The 22,668-nt window shown below is 54.9% G+C and overlaps 2 protein-coding genes across 10 annotated transcripts in view; both read left to right on the forward strand.

The window, feature by feature from the left end:
- Window positions 1-5,153, forward strand: part of TCF12 (transcription factor 12) — a 94,674-nt gene extending 89,521 nt beyond the window's left edge. For 5 of the 7 annotated variants that reach the window (XM_088148216.1, XM_088148218.1, XM_088148219.1 and 2 more), the window contains 3 exons: window positions 323-555; window positions 2,266-2,419; window positions 3,224-5,153. In XM_088148216.1, coding sequence (XP_088004342.1) covers window positions 323-555; window positions 2,266-2,408 — 376 coding nt within the window. In that variant the 3' untranslated portion in view covers window positions 2,409-2,419; window positions 3,224-5,153. The remainder of the gene's footprint in view (window positions 1-322; window positions 556-2,265; window positions 2,420-3,223) is intronic. The other 2 variants (XM_088148217.1, XM_088148222.1) reach the window with 1 other exon arrangement.
- A 6,419-nt stretch (window positions 5,154-11,572) lies between these two features.
- The window catches only part of CGNL1 (cingulin like 1), a 42,440-nt gene continuing 31,344 nt past the window's right edge, over window positions 11,573-22,668 (forward strand). For 2 of the 3 annotated variants that reach the window (XM_088148229.1, XM_088148230.1), the window contains exon 1: window positions 11,573-11,708. The gene's annotated coding sequence lies outside the window, so the exon portion shown is untranslated. Of the gene's footprint in view, window positions 11,709-15,980; window positions 16,606-22,668 lie in introns of those variants that run through there. The other variant, XM_007440053.3, reaches the window with a different exon arrangement.

Consider the following 22,668-nt stretch of genomic DNA (forward strand, 5'->3'; position numbering starts at 1 on the left):
AGTCACATTTGCAACCTCACTTTGACATGCAATAGTAGCCAGATATCTCTCCCTGTATAGCCAGACCGGCTGTGGGGTTTGTGTCGATCCTCCACTTGTAAGAGACAGAGCAGCCAAAAGTAAACCCTTGGAGAACAAAAGCACCATGTCCATAGGGGAAAATGTACACGCAGTGGCTCTTAGGCAGATCTGAGCATGAAATGGTTTACTGCTGTAGGCGTTGCTTTAAAAAAACCTGCCAGTTATGGACAAGGGGGCAGTCTTTGCCGATGTGGAAGAACAGCATTGTCTCCCAATGCCTTTCCTGTTTTTGTTTCAAAAGTAGCACTAACGAAGACGAGGAGTTGAACCCAGAGCAGAAACTGGAGCGGGAGCGGGAGCGGCGGATGGCCAACAACGCTCGGGAACGCTTACGTGTCCGGGACATTAACGAAGCCTTCAAGGAGCTGGGGCGGATGTGCCAGCTTCACCTGAAGAGCGAAAAGCCCCAGACCAAGCTGCTGATCCTTCACCAGGCTGTGGCAGTCATCCTCAGCCTGGAGCAGCAGGTCCGAGGTGAGCCTTGGGGGGGGCCTTAGGCTTCCTTCGCCCAGAGCTACCTGCTTTCCATCTCAGGCTGAAGAGCGGGGCCAGGCCGGGAATGATGTGCGTCCTCAGGAAAAGAGTCCTGTCCAGGACTCTTCGGTCCAGCCAGCCCCATCTTCCTCCAGAGGGGAAGTCGTGTTCCAGGCTTCTTCCCTTCAGCTGATACTTTCTCCTCCCCAGCCCTCCGGTGGCTTCTTTTCTTTTCTTCATATAGTTTGTTTTATTAGTTGTTATTAGTTATTAGTTGACGAGTTTATTTTACGGTGACTGTCAGCAGGTAGATCTTTGCCTGTCCATTAGCGTTTGGCTGCGTGAAGTCCAGCCCTCCCATACACAACCGTGAGGGATGTTCTCCGGCTTGCCAAGCCTGAACTGCAAGGAGGGCCGCCTGTGCTTTGTTTCAGTCGTGGAACGGCATCACGGTCCTCCAGCTGGTGGAAAACAGCACCAGGATTTCCTGGGATTGGAGCAAGTTGCTTCCTTTCTACAGCCTCAGGCTCAACAATTGTGCTTTCATAGCTCTCTTCTCTTTCCCCAGATTCTGAACACTACAAACGTTACTGCCAGCATCCCATCACTTCCTGCCTGTTGTTGCCTACATTGCAAATAGAAATATAAAGGAAAGAAGGGATGAGCATTCATTAGTTTTCCTGGTTGTTTTATAGTCATAGGGAAGGCTGATTTGGAATTTAGCTTTGCGTCTGTGTGCCTGGGGTTCCAAGCCAACCCAGTCTCGCCCCTTGTCAGGCACCTTCACGCTGACCTCTGTACGTTGGCCCAGAGCCTTGTGTTGTAAACACAGGCATTTTGTGTTTAAACATTACGTCCTGTCAAGCCCATTTATTGCAATTCTTACAGGATTTGCTGGGCTTTCAGGGGTCACCAGCTGCAACTGAAAGTAAAGTTAATCTATAGCAGCAAATCCATATTCTGTCCATTTCAGATCTGAACAATCCTTTCTAGAGGCCGGGTTATAAAGCAAGCACCACATCCTACTCAAGGGGGTGTTTCTTTCTTTCTTCCGGGGGACGAGCTGGACTCAGCTGTGGGTCCCATTGTGCTTCCTCAGCTGATGCATTTCCAGGTTGTGTATGTAAATGTCTTAGAGATGCTGACAGTGTTAGCAGTAGTATCTACGCAGGGATCTGAAGCACTGACATCTCATTCATTTCATTGCTTCTGCTAGCAATCTGGACTTAATTTTTATTCTCTTTCCCTGCCTCAGGGATCTGGTAAAGAAATAAGAATTGGGAACTGTCTGTGGAGAAGGAATGCCCTTTATCACTATTTTTCAGATCCTTTCTCTTGGGTGCGATGGCTTGTTCTTCAACCCCTTGCTTAACCCTCTGGGTGACTTTGGGTTAGTCACCATCACCTTGCTTGACTCTCTCACGGGACTGTCAAGAACCATTTAAGCAGCCCTGAGTCCTTTGAAAGAAGGGTGGGTTATAAATGTAATAACTTATCCTACTGAAAATGCACTTTGAACAGGTAGGCTCCTAGTTTACAACAAGAATGGGTTATACTACGGGGGAGCAGTTTTGAAAGAAGGTAGATGAAGGGGCATAACATGCAAGTACCCCAGAGGTAGAGCCAAGTCCTCAGTTCGGCTTCCTGCCGTCAGTACTAGCAGCATAAAGAGGCATTCCTACCGTTGTTTCCTTTTGCCATTGCTTCCAGAGAGGAACCTAAACCCCAAAGCAGCCTGCCTTAAGCGAAGGGAAGAGGAAAAAAGTTCTGTTGTATCAGCAGAGCCACCAGCTCCCCATCCAGGAAGCCATCCGGCACTTAGTGAAACTGCCAACCCAGTGGGACATATGTGAACATCAACCAGGTGACGTGTTTTATGCCTGCAGGGAGGGGGGGCTGACTTTGCAGCACACGGGTGGCGGTGGGCCTAACCAAAGACTCTCCAGTTATGCTTTGTGTTAATTTGAGCCGTGGCATCACAAAACCCAGACTTGTGTTTAAAACACCATGGACTCCTTTCCTATTTTAGTCCAAGATACCTAGCAAGATTTGTTAACATTGATAATCATACTCAGCAAAGTGTATCTATTAAAAATCTACAAGAACTGAATTTGATCTGTCCATCTGCGTCGGAGTTCAGAATGTCCAGGGACTGTTTATTCTTTTTCTGCACAGTGGGGATCTAGGCCAGAGCCACTCGCAAGAGACCTAATTTTGTGGGACTCCAAGGAGCTTTGTGTTTGGCCATCATGGCCTGATGTCACCGTTCTGTCCATTTCTCCTCCTAACTTCCCAGCTGAATCACAAATGAGCCTATGTTATTCCTTGGCTTGTTTCTGATTTTTTTTGCAAAACTGCTTGGCATAGATGCGTGTTTTGCAGTCCAGGATAAAGTGACAGATGCTACTTCAGTCCAGGTCTAGAATTTTCCCTTCCTGACATGCTAAAAATTACAGCTAAGTAATGCTTTTCACTTTTATGGGGGGTGCGTGGGAACTGCACAGCTCTGGGGCCTCAGATTATGTAGCTCTGCAATAAGAGAAATGGCTCCACTGGAAGCAGATTCTCCCATGCAAAAGCCAGAGTCCAACTACAGATTAGACATCCTTTTCCAGTGTAAAATATAACTCTTAATGCTTCAGCAATGCCCTTTTAATGTCCATATCAGAATTCCAGAACCATGTGGAAGAGACCGAGAAGGGGATCTTTTCTTCACAAGGACACTCAAAATAACATTTAACAGGACCATCTACTAGGAGAAGCAACAAATCCAGAAGTGGCCATTTGAGAAAAATTACAGGTCATCCCTGCCTCAGAAGAAATGGTGCCGGTGTCTTCTTCCAAGAGAATTTTGGCCCAGAGACCGTTGGTGCATCTCCTTCTCTTCCTCTCGGTCCTCCTGTCGCTCTAGCACAATCAGAGACTGATCTCTCCACTTGGTGTGGAAATTGCCTTGTGCCTAAACTGAATTGACAAATGCATTGTAACTACAAAAGGTTATTTATTTGTAATGGAACTATAAAGATCCACAGTATGAAGGGAAACATTGATCTATTTAAAGCTGATGGTTCGGTTGAGATACTGATATTGAGAAGCGCATTCCAAGAATGAAGCCACAACTACCACTGACCCTTCACATTCCCACCATACCTACAAGTGTCTTAAAAGAAAGAAGGGACAAGGGCATGTTCGTTTCCCATTTCTTTGGCTGTCAGACATATATTTCCTTGGTATGTGTCTTGATCTTGAAGAGCACATGCCTGCCGTCAGCCCTCTTTTGTACAGCCTTTTGCTTGTTTCCTCACGGGCAGAAGCCATGGTGGAGCCACAGCGCTCCTTGAGCTGAAAGGATCTTGGTCTCGAGTTCTCAAACAGCTCCGTTCCTTCTAACGCTTGTCATGGGAATTTGTCTGTTTGGTTGAGAGGAAGCCTGTCTAGAATGGCTTTGGAGCTATAGGAACAAGCAGAGCAGATGTAAGCACAACTTGGGTTGAAATCTTGGCCTGTTATGAGAGCAGCCTGATTTTGTCCCTGGTGTGCAAGAAGAAGAATCCCCAGGCTGTCCTTATGTCTAGCTGAGTTTCTCACTTCCCTGTGGAGAAGGAAGGTTCCTCCCTTACTGGTCAGTTCCCTTTGCTGGGTGTGTGGCGGATAAGCCATCTCTCTGGGCAAGTCCACCTCTGTTGATCCTCCTTTGAACTTCCATAAACGCTGTCTTCCATTGTAGCAGCCCAGAGAAAGGACCGCCGTGGGACTGCCTTGTAATCCTAAGCATGCTCTCTCACAGGCAGCGATCGGTAAAGTTTGGGATAACTCCTCCACCTTCAAAAGTGTTGTGGCGCTAACTGGCTTATACAAGTGAGTGTGTTTCAGATGGTTCCTAACGAATGCTGGCTTTGTTGAGTGGCTGTTCTGAAGTGACCCTTGGCAAGTCTCTGTGGCCCTTTTCCTTCTGCTTCTCAGTGCTCCTCAGCCAGTGGACTTCGGCTTCGGCCGCCTGGTGGGAGGGGTCCCCTAAGCCCGCCTGGGCCCGCCTGGTGGCCTCCTGGCTCCGTTGGACTGTGCAGCGTTTGTGCAGCGTGCCCCGAAGCTTCCCTTTGTAAAACCAAGAGAGAGAACATTTGGCTTATTTTTCACTGTAGCTAGTCTTTTATACAATAATCTTGTAAGAAAGTTTCTTGAATTCTAAATATTACTCTTTCTAGATTTTTGAAATCAAAAAAGGTTTTCAGTAAAAAATTTCTTACTTTATTTTACTATATTAGGTAGTAAAAAATGTAGGGTTATTTACCATAACCTGTTCATTAATATCAGAAATTTACAATAGTATTGTAAGAGCATAGTAGGGTTCTAGCATCCTGTGTAGTACCTTATGGAGTATTGTAAGAGCTATTTGTCCGAGATGAATTGCTTCTCATCTTGTTATTCAGTTCCCATTGTTGGTTTATTGCAAATTTGTACCCCATGTCAAATTTCAAGATGTTACAGATAAACCTTTTTGACCAGCAACAAAAAGTTGGACACTTTTTCTGTCAATGTAGCAGAAAACACTATGTATATAACATTTATGTAGCAATAAATGTGCCATCCTTTTGTAATTATTGTTTTCAGTCACTTTTCTTATACCATTGTCTATTTGGGCAAATCCTTATCTGCACATGAATATAAAGAATGGGGTTCTTTAAACGATCATGCCGAGCTCTCTAATGTTAAAGATTAGCAGGGCAAGTAAGTGATTTTCAACCACGCTAATTCTAGTGTTTAAGAGGTGAAGTGAAGCCATTCCACATTTGAATTAAGATTAGCAAGGGTGCTGACTTTATTTCTCTAGATATGCACGACACTCTGTTTGCTGCTTTAAAAGACCTGGAACGTGCGCCCAGCGTGCAGGCCTGATTCAGACAGACCCATGTGCGGAGACCAGAGGGAAGTTCACAGAGGGACTTGGCTTTCCAGACGAAGGCAGGGCAAGAGGAAGGGGCGGAGTGGGAGAGGCCAGGGAGAAGAGCAGGGGGGCTGGGAGTGGACCTGCAGGAGAACACCACTGGCCGTGGGGCACGGCCCTCCAGGGAGGTTGGCCACAAGTCGCTTTGCGCCCCACTGGAACGACGGTTCAAGGGTGAAAGCAAGGATGGGGAGGAGGCACTATGGACTTTGAAGGCTGCTGGAGACTCAAGACAGAAAACGGCCCAAAGTTCTTCTAGAAGTTGCATCTGGCCACCAGGTAGAGAATGAAGTGCAGAAATTGTCCCCCAATTTGCTATTCCCACTCCATCACAACATGCAAAATCTTCCAAAGGAAGATTACAAAAAAGATAAAGCAGGCAGAGGACGGCTGCAAATGAGGTGATCCGCAGTGGCGGCGGGATCCAAGATCAAACACAACTGGCCTTTCGGGAAACAGTGCTTGCCCTCAAGTGTTTCTTGTGGGTTCCATTTGTTAACGTGATATTTATATGTCACCAACTCCACGCAGATTCCTGGTGGTTTAAAACATCCTATAAAGCCAAAAACACTTAAATTCCTTAAAAATGCCCAGAAACCAACCCTCCCTGCCTCAGCATCCAAGATCCCTGCAGTATCTATAGATCAAAAGCTCTGTCTTCACTGCTCTCGCAAACACCATCGCAGGGTGTCACCATCCAACTCCTGGCGTGCTCTGAAGGGATGGAGCGAAGGTAGAAATACATTGGGTCCTGACAAACCACCTAACTCCCGCACATTGCAGATGTCAGGGGTGCCAGCTGTGTCGTCGCCATAAGCTCCCTAAGGACGCCTGAAGACATTTGCAATAAGCAAACAACCCAGGTGCCTTTGGCCCACTTCCGCTGCCAGAGCTGCTTGGAATCTCCATGGAGTGCCAGTAGGTGGCAGGAGGCACCATGCAGAGTGGCCTCACCCTTCATGCCCTACCGGGATGGGCCACCCTCGGAGGCTTGTGGTTTCTCCCCATGGAAGACAAGACACTAGGCGGGGTGAGCACTGGCTGTCATCGTGGAATCCCATTCTGGAAGTTGTAGCTGAAGAAAAGAGCTGATGGAGAGCTAGCTTGAATTCTAATTCTAGAGCTCTGATCCTAGCAACACCAGAATCCAAACGACGGCTTAGAATACAAGGGAGCTGCCCTGCGTGGATGTCTGTCCGGACTAGAGATAGATCAGTGAGGAATGACCACAGCTAGATTTTCCCTGAGCCAATTCGCGTGAAAGTGTTCCGGGCCTACCAAGTGGAGCCCTGGGAAGATGCCACTCAGTGAAACCGACAGAGTCTCAGGTACTAGAGGTGGTCAGGGCGTCCTTCTGTATGTTACTAAAAAGCATTATATGAAAGCCTTGACTGACCAAGCCATAACAGGAGGTGGAAGTCAATATCCATGGGCCCACCTGGTGATGACCATAGTATAAAGAACATGGATTATCGGGTGAAATGTAATGGAGAAGGAGGAGGAAGGATGCAACAGTTCTGCATGCAGGTGATGTGATCTTACAAGTGGTGTTGGTGAACACATGCAGGGCATTGAAGATGTAGGTTTAATTAGGAAGAAAGGGCTAAACTCTGCCATCTAGGTTGTTTCGGGCCTGCCTGAAAGTAGAATTCTGGGTGATAATGGCATTTTATGTTCCAGTGAACGATGAGATGGGAAATTGTGTAACACTTTGAGTAAGTCCCATCCGGGTGAAAAAATCATTTAGTTAGTGATATGAATGGAAATGTGAGAATGAGATGATGGGGCCATTTAGAGATCCAAGAATGAATGAGGATGAAGACTAGTCAGAAAAAGGTCTGTTGGTTTCGGGTGGGTAACTTAAACAACAGTCTAGTCGCAATTATACCTGGCAAAGAAATAAATCTAAATGGTTAACTGGTTTGATTGTTTATGATGAAAGACAGAGAGTTAATAAAGGAGATGCTGTGGTGATGAGAGGTTCCGGATGTGGAACACCATTTTTGTGGAGTCAAATGTGGATCTTTGGAGGAAAAGGGGCGTGGAAGAGAAAGAAAGGACGCTACAGCAAAGTATGAGTCCTGTATGAAAACAAGTGTCAATCTCTCAGCCCAATTAATGGAAACTGGGCGTGGGGGCGGTTCTGGATTTGCCATTTCCTTTTTCCAGGACATTTTCTCAGTTTAGCCTGTAGCCTCTTCCAAATACTGAGGTCTGGCCCACTTGGCTTCATGAAATTAATGGAGTTCAGACTGGGGCTGCTCCTAACTGGGCTGCGCTACAAGACCAACAAGTGTGAACAGCTGACACTGAAAGGAGGTGGTATGATATTTAAAACACCAAGTTACATTAGGAAAGCTAATAAAAACCCTGCCTAAAAATAATTTAGGAAAATGGTTAAGCATATTTTTAAAAAAGGCAGGTGCCCACTGTTGGCCACAGTGGGGGCAGAGGGGTGCTCCCGTGTGGGGAAGCCCAGGGGGTTCCCTCCCTCCCTCCATCCCTGAGTGCCGCGGTCTGCATTTCCAGGAAGTGCCTGGAATGTTTCCCTTACAGGCAAACCCTCAAGGGGCAGAAAGGGGCCCTCTGAACGGCTCTGGCGAGGGAGGGGAGCCAGCAGAGGGATCTGGGCACCCCGCTTCTCTGCTGACGTGGCCTCTGGCCCAGGGACCCCTGGGGCCTGCTCTGGAACCCCAGCGGGATCTGCAAGGTCAGGCTGGCCACGGAGAAAAAAGAGCCCCAGAGCCCCAACCTGCATTACCTCCATTTCTCCAACGCCCTGGTGGCCTTGCAACTAAAATACTCACCCCCCACGGTAATCCTTATGCTAGCTAGCTAGATAAGTTTTAAAAAGTTGAGATATTTTCAGAAACGAGAGGAGCAGTTACATTTCCTAGCAAAACTGCAAAAACCAGGACCTTGGCCGCGTTCTCTGCCTCCCCGTGGACTAGATTAGGCTGGGTGGGGCTGCTTTGAAGAACCACCTCTCAGGAGGCTGGAACGGGAAGGGCCATCTGCTTCATTGCGAGCCGGATCTTCGGAATCTGCCATTGGGGTTGTGGAGGTGAACGGGGCTCTGAGCGGTTGTTAAAACGATAAAATAAATGCAAGTCTCACCTAGGTCGACATGTGCTGCGTGTGCAGGCCAGCAACAACCCAAGGTCACACCGAAGGCCAAGGCCCCACTTTCTGTCGTCCCAGCAGCAGGATCCAGATAAGGGCCTTCAGCCAGAGGAACGCGCGCCCCAGCGGAAGGTTAGAAACTCCCCCGAGAATAAGAGCATGGGACCGTGGCGGCCCCAGCCGTTGGTCAGGAATGCTTTCAGCCAGCCTCCCGGCTCGAGCAGGCCACTCTGATTCCAGGGTGGAGCCAGGTTCCCTGGGCCCGGGGCCACAGCCCGGCCGGTGGCTGACGGGGAGCAACCTCCCTGCTTGGGCCAGAGGTCTTCACAAGCCGCTCGGGTTTCCTGGGCTTTGAACGCTCCACGCTGAGAAACACAGACGCGGGGAAGTGACAGCCGTTGGCCCTTGGTAGCCTTATAAATGTGGCATAGATGACGGGGAGAAACAGAGACCCAGTTTGGGGTCACAGTGAAGGCACCAGGCCAGAAACCAGGAGACCCCGATTTCCAGTCCTGCCTCAGGCACCAAGCCAGCAGGGTGTCCTTGGGCCAGTCCCGCTCTCAGCCCTGGGAAGAAGCAGGCAAGGGCCAACCACTTCTGAAATCTTGCCAAGAAAACTGCAGGGACTTGTCCAGGCAGTCGCCCCACGCGTGCGCATGCGCACGCACACACACACACACACACACACCTTGGAGAAACACCTGCCCAGTTTCAAGGGATCACAATCGGGAGGTTGAGTCGCGGCAACTGGACTTCTTTTCTTTTGGCTTCTGTCCAAGCAGCTTCTTCAGCCCAGAAAGCTGGTTGGGGGGACCCCATCAGTGTCTCCCAGGGGGGCTGCGTGTCTCACTGACCTGACGGGCTCGTTGGAGGGACAACAGGAGAGAGATCAGCAGAGCCTCTGGGACGTGGGTGCCTCCCTCCTAACCCCTCCCTCTCCCCAAGTGGGCCGTTGAGGGCCGCCCCCCTGGTGACCTTGCGGAGGGGTCTTAATCCTCCTGGGGACTGACGAAAGAGCCGCATGAGAAATGGGGGTCGAGTTGTGTCTGAGGCCTCCACCTCTGCTGAGGAAAGGGTTTCCCGCTCTGGCGCAAATGCATTCCTCCACTCCTCTCTCCACCACCTAGCCTCTGTCCAAAATGTGAGCATCGTTGTCCTCTAATGAGTGTCCTTTTTCCTTTAGATGAAGGTAAACATCTGGTCCTGTGTTGTTGCTCCTCTTGTGTAAAGGCTCTTTGGCTTCTCCAGTGTAGAGCTCTGAACACTCCTCACTGCACTGGGTTGCATCTACTACCTTGCTGTTCTTGTTTTGGTGTTCGATCCTTAGGGCATACAGGCCTCGGTCTCCATGTGTTGGTGGGCTTGAAAAACGCAGGTAGGTGGTGTTTTCCAAATATCCCTTTTGCCTTCTCTGACCCACCAGCCATGTACGGAATGACAAGATTCTTCTTGTCTTCCGTGGACTCTGCTCTCAGCTCTGTCTGCCGTTTCTTTGGATCTAGAAGCAGATTTAATGCAGGCCCAGTCTGGATACCCGCGGGCCTTAGGAGCGGTCCTCGGGCGTCTGTGGAGGTGGGGATGGTTTCTGCCCGGGGCGTGATGTCCTGATGGCTCCTAGTTTGTGCTGCGGTGGAGGGGGGGTGTCAAACTGCAGGTGTTGGTCTGTGTGGGGGGGGGGGGTCCTGGAAAACCCTATTTTAGGACAACGATGCTCACATTTTGGACAGAGGCTAGGTGGTGGAGAGGAGTGGAGGAATGCATTTGCGCCAGAGCGGGAAACCCTTTCCTCAGCAGAGGTGGAGGCCTCAGACACAACTCGACCCCCATTTCTCATGCGGCTCTTTCGTCAGTCCCCAGGAGGATTAAGACCCCTCCGCAAGGTCACCAGGGGGGCGGCCCTCAACGGCCCACTTGGGGAGAGGGAGGGGTTAGGAGGGAGGCACCCACGTCCCAGAGGCTCTGCTGATCTCTCTCCTGTTGTCCCTCCAACGAGCCCGTCAGGTCAGTGAGACACGCAGCCCCCCTGGGAGACACTGATGGGGTCCCCCCAACCAGCTTTCTGGGCTGAAGAAGCTGCTTGGACAGAAGCCAAAAGAAAAGAAGTCCAGTTGCCGCGACTCAACCTCCCGATAATCCCCCGGGTGACCGAGAATCTTCTTCAGGAAGGGGCCACAATGTGCTTCTCCGGCAGGAGGCGCCGTCGCGTAAGCCCCGGGACCGGCCGGGGCCCGCCGCGGCGAAGCGGAGGAATCCCTGCTTTCCCACGGGTAAGTCTTCCAGGGACCCTCTTCCTCCCAGGGGACGCAGGCGAGCTGGAGTGGCCTTCTTGGGAGCAACTGGCTGCAACCCCGCCCGCGGTCTGCGAGCTCTGCAAGCGGCCCGGGCGAGGGCGCCGAAGGTCTCCGTGCCCGCCTGGGCGGCCTCCCGGAGACTCGGCGGGCCTCTGGGGCTGGCCTGGCCTGGCTTCAGCGGGCGAAGGGCCGAGCCACCCACCCCTGTCCCCGGAGGGACACGCGCTCTCCGGTTGCCTTTTGCCGGGAAAGGCTGCGCGACCACCGCTCTGGCGCTCCTCCGGGCCGCACCAAACAGGCTTGCCCGTAGGGGCAGACGCGTCGGGGTGGACCCCCTTGCAAAACGCCGTCCCGAGGCCGGCGAGCCCAGGGCCCCCGCTCTTGCCTCCTTCCTTCCGGGCGCAAACTCAGCGGGCATCGGGGAGGGGACGCCAGCCCACGGAGGCCGGCCGGCCGGCCGGCCTGCCCCGCGCCCAGGCACGAGCCCGCCGGACGGGCTCCGAAGCGCTGCCCAGAGGGTCCCGATCTCCGGAGGCGCGTAGCGCGGCGGCCGGCCGGTCCCTGCTGCCCCCTCCCCCGCCGGGCCGCGGCCGTCCGTCCGTCCGTCGAGCTCAGCCGGGCAGGAGACCGACGGCTCCTGAGCGCGTGCAGAGGGCGGCGGCCGCTCCTGTCCTCTCCTCTCCCCGCCCCTCTCCGCCCCGCGGGCCGCCCGCCGCAGGTCCCTCCCTCAGCGGCCGGGCAGAGGCGCTCGGCGGGGCTCGGCCGGAGGAGGACGCGGCGCGGGCTGCGTGGAGGTGCGCGGGGCCGGGGGCGCGGGGCGGGGCGCCGGGGGGAGTCGCACCTCCGCGGCCGCCCCCCGGACTGGGACTCAAGCCCGGCGGCGCCGGCGGCGCCTGGGCGAGCCGGGCTTCGGCTCGCGGCCTCTCTCCGATCGGAAGCCCCCCGGAGGGTCTTGCTCCGAGCCCAGGCTAGCCCGGCGAGGAGGGCCAGCAGCCGCAGCCCCTCTACAGGCGGGCGGGGGGCTGCGAGCGCGCCCCGTGCACGTGCCCCGCTTGCGCCGGCCCTGCCTGTCGCGGGCCCGGCCTGGCCCGGCCCTCGCGGGGCGGCGGCGCCCTCGGGCTGCCCTTCCGGGGCCTCGCGCCCGGCAGAGACGGCTCCCTCGGTCAGCAGCGGCGGGGGGCGGAGGCGGCGAGAGCGGCCGCCGGTTCCTCCGGGCGGCGGAGAGGCAGCCCTAGCGCCGCGGCCGCCCCAGCGCTCCCCCCCCCGCGCGGCGGCGCAAGCCGGGTGGCAGCCGCGTGCCCGGCGGGGCTCTTCCCGCTGCTCCTCTCCGGCGCTGGCCGCAGGCGCCGCCGCCCCCAATCAGCCTCTCCGCTTTGCGCTGCGGCTCTGTTGCGGAGGTCTTTATAGTATGGCCTTGTTTTTAAAGTAATTGGCTGTTAATTCCGAACTTTGTCCGGGAAGGATATAGGAACGCTTTAGGTCAAGCGAGGTAAAGCCGGTGCCTCTGGCAAGGCCGCCCCAAACGGCGATGAGGGCCGTGCCCTGCCCCGTCGGCGGCTCGTCATGGCCGCTGTTTTGACAGTTTGGATGTAATCCTCGCCGCCGTCAGCTGTGCCAGGCAGTGGATGAACCGGTTGCGTGTGCCATCTCTCCCCGTCCTTCCCTTTAAAACTGCACTATTAAGTAAGAGGGAGGACTTCTGCACTGTTACTGATCAGGCCGACCTTTATTTATATTTTAGTGAAATGCGCCACGCGCGATACTGAAAGCGGCATGGCTTGTCTGACCCATGTCAGCCCTTCGCGGATCGGCCTTTTTGTTTGGTGGCCTGCGTCCCATTGGCGTTGTCTTGGGCAGCCCCGCCAAAGAGGAGGGGGCTCTTGCAAGGCCTTCACGCCATCACAGAGGTCCCCTTTGCCCGAGGATCCTGGGTTAAAGCAAAAGGTGGTTATACAGAAAAAGTTGCGCGTGTGGGGTTTGGGACATGCCTGCTTTCCTGTTCAGTGATGAGCGCAACGGGTTTGCTGTGCGGGCCCTGCCCCGTTGGGAAGGGAGGCCAGGTCCAGGAAGTCTTACTCATCCCAGAAGCCAGCGGGAACCCTGCACCCCTTGGCCTTTTGTTCTGTGCTCGGGGTCCTTGCTGTCCCCCCCGCCTTCTGCTTCCACCGCTGATTCAGCCTTTCTTCCAGGCCACCGAGGGCTCCTTCCTTCCCCCTGACTCTGCGCTGGCTTGGGAAACCTCTCGCAGCCCCGCCTGAGCCAGGCATGTGGGGGGAGGGGGGCAGCCTTAGCTGGGCTCTGGGCCCCGCACCAGTCTGGGAGAAAGTCCTCGCGGCTTGCGTCTGCCTTCCCTAAACCAACATGCTGAGAGGGAAGGGGGGGCGGTGTGCATGTCGTAAATGAGGCTAGCAGCAGCATTTGTAGAGGGTGCAGCTTGCAGGGGAACGCTTCACCCCTAGTCCCCTGCATTCCTGGCCTAGCGTTGCGTGACAGGCAGGGACGATGGCTGCCCCCCTTTTCCTGGCAGTGGTCAATGGGTCCCCTTTTGATTTTCAGCATTTTGTGAGCTCTTGGGAGCTCCCTGGCAAAGCAAGCAGAACGGGGTTAGGTTTGGAACAGCCCACCTTGGTGTTTCTCCCCACTGATGGTCAAGACGAAAGGATCGTGAGCCACTCGATGGCCGCAGACAGCTGATTGTGAGCCAGGCCTGCCTCTGACGTGCGGCTCTCCGATCAGCCTCCAGGAGGCATCTTTGCCCGGTTGGTCCAGAGAAGGACGGACAGTTGCTCGGGCTTGGCGCCGCTTGTCTGCCCTCCCCCATGCTGTGCCTCTGCCCGCGAGGCCTTGCTCTCTTGGCTCTTGAAGAGTGGTCAGCATGGAGGCCCAATGGGGGTCCCCTGACACCCCTGTTGTGCGCAGTGGGTCTGCCTCTTGCCGTTGACGAGCTGGCCCTGGGTGAGGCAGGGCCAGTCTTGCTGGCAGCTGGTTGTGGCTGTGGATGTCGTGCAGAGTGCCCGTAGTGCTCCCTTAGCTTCTAAAGATGGCACAAAGGGGTAGCACTTCCTGTTGCCTTGAGGAGCGGGAGGTGCCCTCCGAGGCTCCGTAGAGGCCACAGAAGGCCTTGGGAAGGCGTGGGGGGATCGCCCTGAAGCGTTATCACCCCCCCACCATCCATCACTGCTGTCAGTGGATCAGAGGGGCTGCTTGGGGTGCCCCAGGGCAGAGGAGGCCTGGTCCGTGGGCCCCCGGCACACCGATTCCCCGTGAACAGTTGGAGGAAAGGAGGAAGCATCCGCTCTCCCGCTCAGAACCGCCTCACCTGACGGAGTGCTGCAAATACCCCCCACCTGCCACACTCTAGAGTGGCTCGTAACAGCTGGGGAGGGGCATTTATTTCATTCTTCTTTTCTAAGCACTCAAGGTGGCTTGCAGGGGAGAACCTCCCTAATTTTGTCCCCTCCCTGATGAGCCAGGCTGGGCTGAGAAAGACGGGGCAGGCGCAAAGTTACCGCTCTGAATCTCCTTAATCGCTGTTGTCTTTTCATCAGACGTGCCCCCAGAAGCCCCCCTTCTGATCTGATCCAGCTGCTTCCCTTCTCCCGCCTTACCTGCAGGCCCTCTGCAAGGGCTGCACGAGGCGGTGCCTGCCTGCCTGCCCCACTGATTCATGGGGTTTGGAGCGCAGGGTGAGCTGGGCCTGGGGCTTGGCATGCCACCTGTTTCCCTCCTTTGCTGCCCAGCTCCTCCCTGTTTCATGGCAGGGAAGGAGCCTCTGGTACCAGTGGCTGGATATGGGGTGGCTCAGCAGCGTGTGGTCTGTGGACATGGCGCAGCAGCCCATGGAAACATTGTTTTTGATGGGAGTTTCGCACTAGAGGTCCAAGGTCTCGCGTGGCAAAAATACAAGGGGGGCAAAGCTGGCTTTGTTCGCATGCTGCAAGAGATTTCTGGAATTAAAGGTTGTTTGGGGTTGTTCTTTGTGCCGTGCTAGGAAGGGAGAATCAACCAGTTTAAATTTGGTTCTAAGTCATTGTTACAAAACCCAGAACTTCTCTGTCTTCAGTGCAAATCCTTACAGGCTGCAGGCATACGTTTTGGCACCTGTCTGGCCCCGAGATGAGCTGCAGAGGGGAGGCTCGCAGTTCCGGTGCCTTTGGGTTCCCCCAGTCTCCCCTTTCGCTTGCAGGACGAGGGCGAGATTAACATCCTTCTCACAACTCTTGTGAAAGTGAACCAAACAGATTTGAGGGAAATGCCGTGACCACTTGAAAATGGATGCCGGTGCCCAGGAGATGATCATGAGACTTGCCCCAGAAGAACCTCCCAAATGGCAGACGACATGGTTTCATTGACAAGGAGCGGAGAACGGGCAGAGAAGAGCCTGAGGTGGGGTCTCGGGTCCAAGTGCTGCCATGCCTGGTTTCATAGGAGCAAAGAGTCTGCAGAGCCACCCAAAAAGCACAAGGCCCCTGATGAAGCCAGCCCCTGGCACACTGATGGCCCAGAAGAAGAGAGAGCCTGGAACTGCTGATAGATGGGTTGGAAGGAGGGGATTTTAAGAGGAGGGGCCTTTGTGTGATTGCAGAGGAAAGGACAAGGGACAAGCCCATCATCTGCTTGTGACAAGAGAGGAGAATCAAAAAGAATCACGGCAACCCCGCTGAACTTCCGGAGTCCTCACTTTAAGGCACACCTGTTCCCATAAATCCTGCCGGTGCGGCCATCACATTCCCACCAGGTGGGCGGGGGGATACAGAGGCAAAGCTCTCCTTTTAAAATACTAGCAAAGGGACTTCAGAGAGGCCTGCAAAACGTCTCGGCGCACTGGGAAGCAAGAATCAGTGTGGGTTGAGGAAACCAGCCAAGCTGTCACCCAGGCCTGAAAAGACGACTAGATATTTTGACCCCCAAAAGCCTCCGTATGGAGAAAAGTATTTGCTCAGTCTCAGAAATGAGGTTAGATTCCAAAAAGGTAATCATTTATGGAACACCCAGCAATGGACTTTGTGAAGTGAGGGTTACATCCAGTGTTCACAACATATTTACCAGGCAGGCTAATCTGTTTTACAGGCAAATCTGCTTTTCCCCCACAAATCCTGCTGTAAACGCAACCCTGGCATTAATATCCAGAAGCCAGCGTTGCAGTCAGAAAGGACAACAAATAAATATCTCTGAAGGTATAAAACAGGATGAAAGCAAGAATGGAAAGTAGAATAAATGTGGGGAAACAGACATCTTATAAGAGCCAACACCCCCTAACAGGCAGAATAATTTACCTCTAAAAGGAAATACAGCAACGTGTGTTGCCTGGTTCTGTGTAGATCTGAAATCAGGTCTTTGACGAAATGAAGGAGAGAAAATGGGAGGGCATTTGGACAGTGGCCTGAAACACGACATGGATGGAAATGAAAGTAAATGACAAAAGATGAGATGGAGTCGCAGAGGGATGAAGGACTGGCGAAAAGTGCAGAGTGAAGAAAAAGAACAGGGCGCATTCTGGGTCAGGCTCCTCAGAGGACTGGAAGGAGAAGTGACTGGTTTGCAGCTGCATAAAGCGGGTGACCTGGGCGAGGCAGCCGGGCAGGGCCAGCAGCGAGGGGCCGAGGTGAGATGGGTCTGCTGCAAGAACGTGGTGCGGAGTTGCCAGCCACAGCTGAGAAACTAAGAGTCCCACCGGCAGGAGAAGGAGAGGTAAGACTGGAGCGATGGCCCAAGTCATGGGGTTGGCAGTGTCTGCAGTGAAGGCGTCTTGCCGAGAGCTGCGCCCTTGAATCTGGCTGTGAAGTGGTGGTTGAAGCGAAGCTGGGCATGGGAAGGAAGAGAAGGGTGGAGTCCTGAGGCAGACCTGCCCGAAGGAGAAGCTCAGAAGCCCACCCTCAGGCTTCCGTGGGTTCAGATACACCTTCATCACTGAGCCGTCGCAGTGCAGCTGGATCCAGGGGTGGACCTCAGAACATCACAGAGCCCCCTAAATAACTCCTGGCCGTTCCCTTGCTGGTCCCGAGGAAAGAGACCCTCGTGCGGCGAGTCTCCTCCTCCCACTAGGGAGGCCGGAGGCGGCTGCTGTTCAAAGAGAGTTGCGCGTTTCCAAGTCGAATCGATGCAAACGGCATCATTCCCGGTGGAGTGTTTGAATGCGCAAGCGGGAAGGAGACCCACCCCAGAGTCAGCCCTGCCAGGGGCCTGTCCCGCCGGGAGCGTCAGCGGCTCTTTTTCCCTTCCAGCTTTCACTGCAGCCAAAGAGGGTTTCTTCCACATCGGTCCCAACGCAGCTCTGGTTAATCTGCAGGGGAGCCTTGCCAGGGAGGGGGTGCAGCCCCGAGGGTAGCGAGGATGGGCGGAGCAGGCGCTTCAGCTCACACGCACGGGGTGGGTGTTCGTGCTCAGTTTGGTCCTGGCGGCATTGCTCAATATCTTTCTTCCTCGTGCTCTGAGCAAAAGGGGAGGCACTGGTAGGAAGCCAGTTTCCCAGAGAATGGAATGATAATTAAGGAACGAAGGGCCTTTATAACTCCAGGAGCTGAGCAAGGGCAGCAGGCGGAGAGGAAAAATGGCCCGGAAAAATAAAAGAGTAACTGCCGGGAATAGACTTTGGGGACGGGAGTGATTGCAGAAGCTGTGCCGGCCTTCTCTTCTCTGCCAACAGCTGGGCCTCCAGCCCTGAGTGCGTGAATGGGGGCCGTTGGGGGGAGAGGAGGAGGAGGAGGAGGGGTTTCTACTTTTGTTCAGGGAAGCTGCTTCCCACCTGGATCAGGGCCACATTCGGGGACAGGGCGGCCAAGTGCTACAGCCCCTCCTGTCCAAATCCCAGCCCTGCACCGCCCCCCCCCCCATGTGGCTGAAGAAGGATGGCTTCACAGCAAGAGACTCATTTCAGGCCCTCTGCAAAACGGTGCTGAGCCTTTCAGAGCTTCAGCTGGGGGAGGAAGGGTTGCCTTTCATCACAAGCTTGGACACGAACCAGCTATTTGTTTGACAGCACACGCTGCATTGAGAGATTTCTGTGAGGCTCCCAATTGTAGCTCAGCCTGATCCTCACCATGGCTCCCCTCAAAGGCGCTTGCTTTCTTTTCTTTATTTTGGGAGGGAGAACCCAAAAGTCCCTCCGCTCAGATTGCGAGCCGTTTTGAAGAACGGAGGTTCTTCAGCAGAAACGCAGCAGACCGAAAGGGGAGACAGGGAAAAGGAAGTTGCAGGGAGCTGTGGGTGGAACGGTTTTCCAGACAGACCGATCGCCCAGCCTTCGCTTAAGAGCCAGGACGGACAGGCCTGGGCAGAAGAGGGAGCGCCAGCCAAGGGCCCCGAACTAGGCAGCGAAGGTGCCGGGGGGCTCTCCTCCAGCAGGCCCGCTGCCAAAGGAATGTTGTGTTGATGTTGCTCAACATGCGCTAACAGCTGCCTGTCTGCTGCGCTGGTCTTGTGTGCGCTGGACACGGGGTGTTTGGAGAGGGATTAGCGCTTCTTTTGGAAACTGCCTGAAGAGCCTGGAGCAGTGTTTCGGAGGCAGGAAACGGGGGCTCTTTCGGAGGCTTCTCTCTATAAACTGCTCTCATTTCCTCGGCTTCTCTTGGGCGTCCTGCTGTTCCTGTTTTCCTCCTGAGGAGTCCGGGCGGGTTTTAGATGAGAGGAAGGGGCAGTGCCGAATCCCCCGCTTACGGCTACCGGATCTGAGCTGCAACAGAGGGCAGCCAAGGGTTGCCCCCGAACCTCACTGCTGCCATCTCAGCACCCTCTGAGGAACTGCAGGCTTTTTTTCTTGGGTTTGCAGAGGCTTGAGGGTGCCTCTCCTTTCGCCCCCTTGGCCTGAGCCAGCAAGGCTGAACCCCAACAAAGGCTCTTGCGTGAACCGCATTCCTGGACAGGCAGCTTGCTTAGATGAAGCAGAGGAGGGGATGTGGGGGCCCCCACCTGAAAAGATCCACTGAGACCTGCCGGGTCTGACGGGACCCGCTCAGTCCCCCTCCTGCACGGAGGCAACACTGGCTGGTCCTTGGGACTGAGATGGAGCTTCTGTTCAGGGGCCGGAGCCTCTCCGTAAACCGATCTTGGTCTGAGGGCTCCTGCTGCTCCACGAATGGATCTTGGTCCTCCGTCATGGGGCATTTCGGGAACCGCCGCCGCTTCAGTTCTGGATCGGCTGCTTTAGGACGTCCTGGGTTTTAGGGGAACAGGATGCACCCCCTTGCTCCACAGCCCCAGCGGCTCCTCGGTTTCCTCCGGGGTTTGGACTCCTTAGGGACGGGCTGGAGCTGCTCCTTCTAGCGGGTGTCTGGGATGAGCCAGGCCTGGCCTGGCACCTCCTTGTCCTGGCCTGCTCACGGAAAAGCCTGCTGGTGCAAGCAGCACAAGGGCAGCCCGTGACTGACGTCCGCCTGTGGAGAGGGTGGATCGAGTCCCGGGGGGCTGGTGAGGGGTGTTTCCTGTGCAAGTCCTGTGGGCAGACCGGTGGGTCTTTGCCCAGAAGGCCTTGGTCTGACTACGGAGCGTCTGGCCCCGGACAGGTCCCCATCGCCTTGGCTCCAACCGAAAAGCCCCTCTGGGGTCTCAGCCCGGAAGGCCTCGCCAGCCAATCTGGCCCAGCCTTGGCACTTAGCTGCCAATCTGCAAGCAGCTCCTTCTCCTCCCTAAGGTGCCCCCGTGGCTCCTTGCACCAGGGGGGCACAATTTCAGGCAGGAAGGATGTCCTACTTCCCGGCTCCACTCTTCACAAAACCAGCACTCCCTTTAGCGGCTTTGGCGTCCTAGTTGATATGTGTCATTTGCCGCCCCCCCCAGTCAGTTTCGTCCCTGCTGATGGGTGCTGCCTGTTTCCAGGCCCTGTTTCTGCAGGGGGGCTGTCACAAAATGCAGCTGGAAATGGGGACGGGGGGGTGAGGAAGAATTCCCTGCCCTGGTTTTGTCTGCAATCCGGCACTCCTTTTCATCTGGCGCTGCCAGGCCAGCCCCTCACTTCCTCCTCCTCCCTCCAGCAGCTGGCCCTGGAGAGCGCCCCCTCCCCTTCCGTGTTCCCTGCCAAGGACCGCCTGTCCGGAGCGCTCCCTCCCTACGGGGAGGATGAAGGCCGCGACTGCCAGCGCCTCAAGAGAGCCTGCAGGGGGATGCCCGTGGGGCGGAGGGAGACTGGGCTCAGCCCGTGGCTGGGGCGCAGAAGGAGGGCTCCAGCCACTCTGGCCAGGTTGGGAGGGGTCCAGGCGGCATGCTGAAGGCAAAGGAGGCCGGGCCCAGCAGCCTTCGTGCTGTGCTGGAAGTGAGCAAGGAAGAGGCTGGTCAAGGCAGAACTGATCACCTGCTGGCTTGGGCTGGCACAAGGGGTCAGCTGCTTCTTGGGTGCGCTGGCCCCTGTTCAGCATTCCCGCCTGTTGGATCATCTCCATCTGTGAGACCACACCAAGCCCCCCCTTCTTTCCTTTGGGGGCTGCCTGCTCTCTGCAAGGGAGGATCCTTCTCCAGCCCAGTGAACCCCCTCCCCCATCGCTTTCCTGAGCCCCCCCCCAGGTTCCCTTCCCTCCCCCTTGGCTGCTTCTCCTTGGTGCACAAATGGGCTTTATTGATGCCCAGATAATAATTTCCCGGTAGGGCAAGGCCAGACTTCGGGCCAGGTGTCTGAGGCTCCTCAAATGCAAAACAGGCAGCTGGGCCAGCTCTCAAGCACTTCGCAGCGTGGAAATGTTGGCCTTTGGTGGCTGCCCGCCCCTGCCCTCAAAGCTGCCTAGGATTTTAGATGCCTAGGAGGTCCCCACCCATTCGGTGTGCCTGATTGGGCGTGCTGCCTGGGCACTGCCTGGGGATTTGGGAGATGAGTCCAGTTTGGGGAGAGAGCTCCCTGGCCATTTCCAGCAAGAGGAACGGCTTCTCCTGCCTGCCCCGAATCTCCCGGGTGACTGAATGACCCCCCAGGCTTCTGGTCGCAGGTCAGGAAGAAGCAGCCCCCCCCCCTTTTCTCTGCCCACCGTTGGGCTCCCTTTCAAGTATCCTGCTTTCATGTTTGGGGGTGGAACTAGTTTTTGAGAGCCATTTAGACTAGGAGAACCATGAATACGTGCCCTTCCTGCACCAGCCAGCCATGCTTAAGGCCAGCAGAATAACTGCCGCTGGAATTTTAGCCTCAGAAAGTGAGGCTTGAATGCAGATTCTGGCCTCCCACACATAAGCTGGTCCCAAGTGATAAAGCATCTTCTCTGCGCTGCTTGAATGTTTTCTCCAGCCCAGAGCGAGCCCCTTCCCTTCCACCCAAAGAAGCCCAAGCTGGGGGTCTCTCTCCCTCACCTGTGCAGAGGAAGAGGGTGCTCCCACAGTGGGACACGGAGGTCCTCCTGGCTCAGTTGAATCTGGGGAAGGACGGCTGTATCTTGGGGGCGGAATGGGATGTCCTGAGAAATAACTGGCTCTTCCAAGGCTGTCTGGATATAGAGCCCTTTGACAGTCATTTCCACATCAGGCTCATTCTGTTAGCTTCCGTTTTATTTACGCCTAAAAAAGCTGATAACCAGGAACAATAAAATAGCACAGTAAATGGAATAACGTAATATAACAAGGAAGCAGCAGAGCCAGTGAAAGATGCTCTGATCCAGTGAAAACCAAAATGGGATCAGAGGGAGAAAATATTTCAAGGACACTTCAGGCACCACCAGGAGGCTGACAGAGCAGGACGGAAATTGCCATCCTTAGGAAGGGATAGCCGTGATTTGAGCGCAGCCCAGCTCCGGAGACCCAAGTGTCCAGGGCAAGACAATCCACGCACCAAGGGCAGACCTTCTGACCTTGGAAGTCCACCACTCCCCTCGTTACGCTTCCTGAGTCTCTGACCGGGGCTCGCTCTGGAGACTCTTGCCTCGGAGCTAGCCAGTGTGCACAGAAAGGTAGCCCAACAGCTTTCTTGAATGGCCGTCCTTTTTAGAGGCTTTCTTTCCCCCTCCCCACTCTTTCTTGCTCCAGCCGCTGCCCCGCGTCAGCCGGAGGCCGAGGCCTCCCTGGGTCACGATGGCTGGAGGGAGACGGCAGCCGCTCCTGGCCGAGGCCCCTACGATGCCATTTGACAGCGACTGTTCACAGCAATCACTCCCAAGCCTGGATAGCTAGTTAAACGGTCCAGTGAACATGCTGGTGGTGACTGAATTCTGAGAATCTGTTGGGACTGAACATCCCACCTGTTGCATTCAGCCTCTTACTTGCTTGGCGTGCCCTCAGCGAAACGTGGCTTGGCTCACGCTCAGATGTGATGCCTCGCTAGGCAGAGCGGCTCCAGAGTTTGGAGGGCCTTTTTGTCTTCCTGTGTCGCAGCTGAATATCTTGGGGGCCAAAAGATGGGGGGGTTACTGTATTTAATTGATTTCCACTCTCCTTGAGAGAGCTGGAACAGCAGTCTGTTTTAACTGCATAATGTATGGGAAGTAAATAGCTGGATGCCTCTGCGAACGTGGTTCTGCCTTGCGAAGGAGCCTGGTTTCTGGAACGTCAAGAGCGTGCCAACCAGGAAAGCAAGGGCTTGACTGGAAAGGCTGGAGGAAGGCGGTGCTCTCATCTCTGGCCTCAGAAGTTCGGTGTGCATTTGAAGAGCCTTTACAGCAACATTGAGCTTCTAGGGGAAAAATGTGAAAAGCAGCACACTTGGATCAAGGGTCGTTGAGCTTGGAAACACTCTTAGAAGTAGAGCATGGCGCCTTCTCGGTGCCCAGCTTTAATTAAGGAGGCAGGAGCTGAGCCAGTGAGAAATGGGACGTGCCTGTAGTTCACATCTTCCCTCTTTTATGGGAC

The sequence above is a fragment of the Python bivittatus genome, unplaced genomic scaffold (genome assembly GCF_059951505.1).
Source record: "Python bivittatus isolate LINGU-HERP-01145 unplaced genomic scaffold, Pbiv_v1 ctg000530_np1212, whole genome shotgun sequence".
In the NCBI taxonomy this organism is placed as follows: Eukaryota; Metazoa; Chordata; class Lepidosauria; order Squamata; family Pythonidae; genus Python; species Python bivittatus.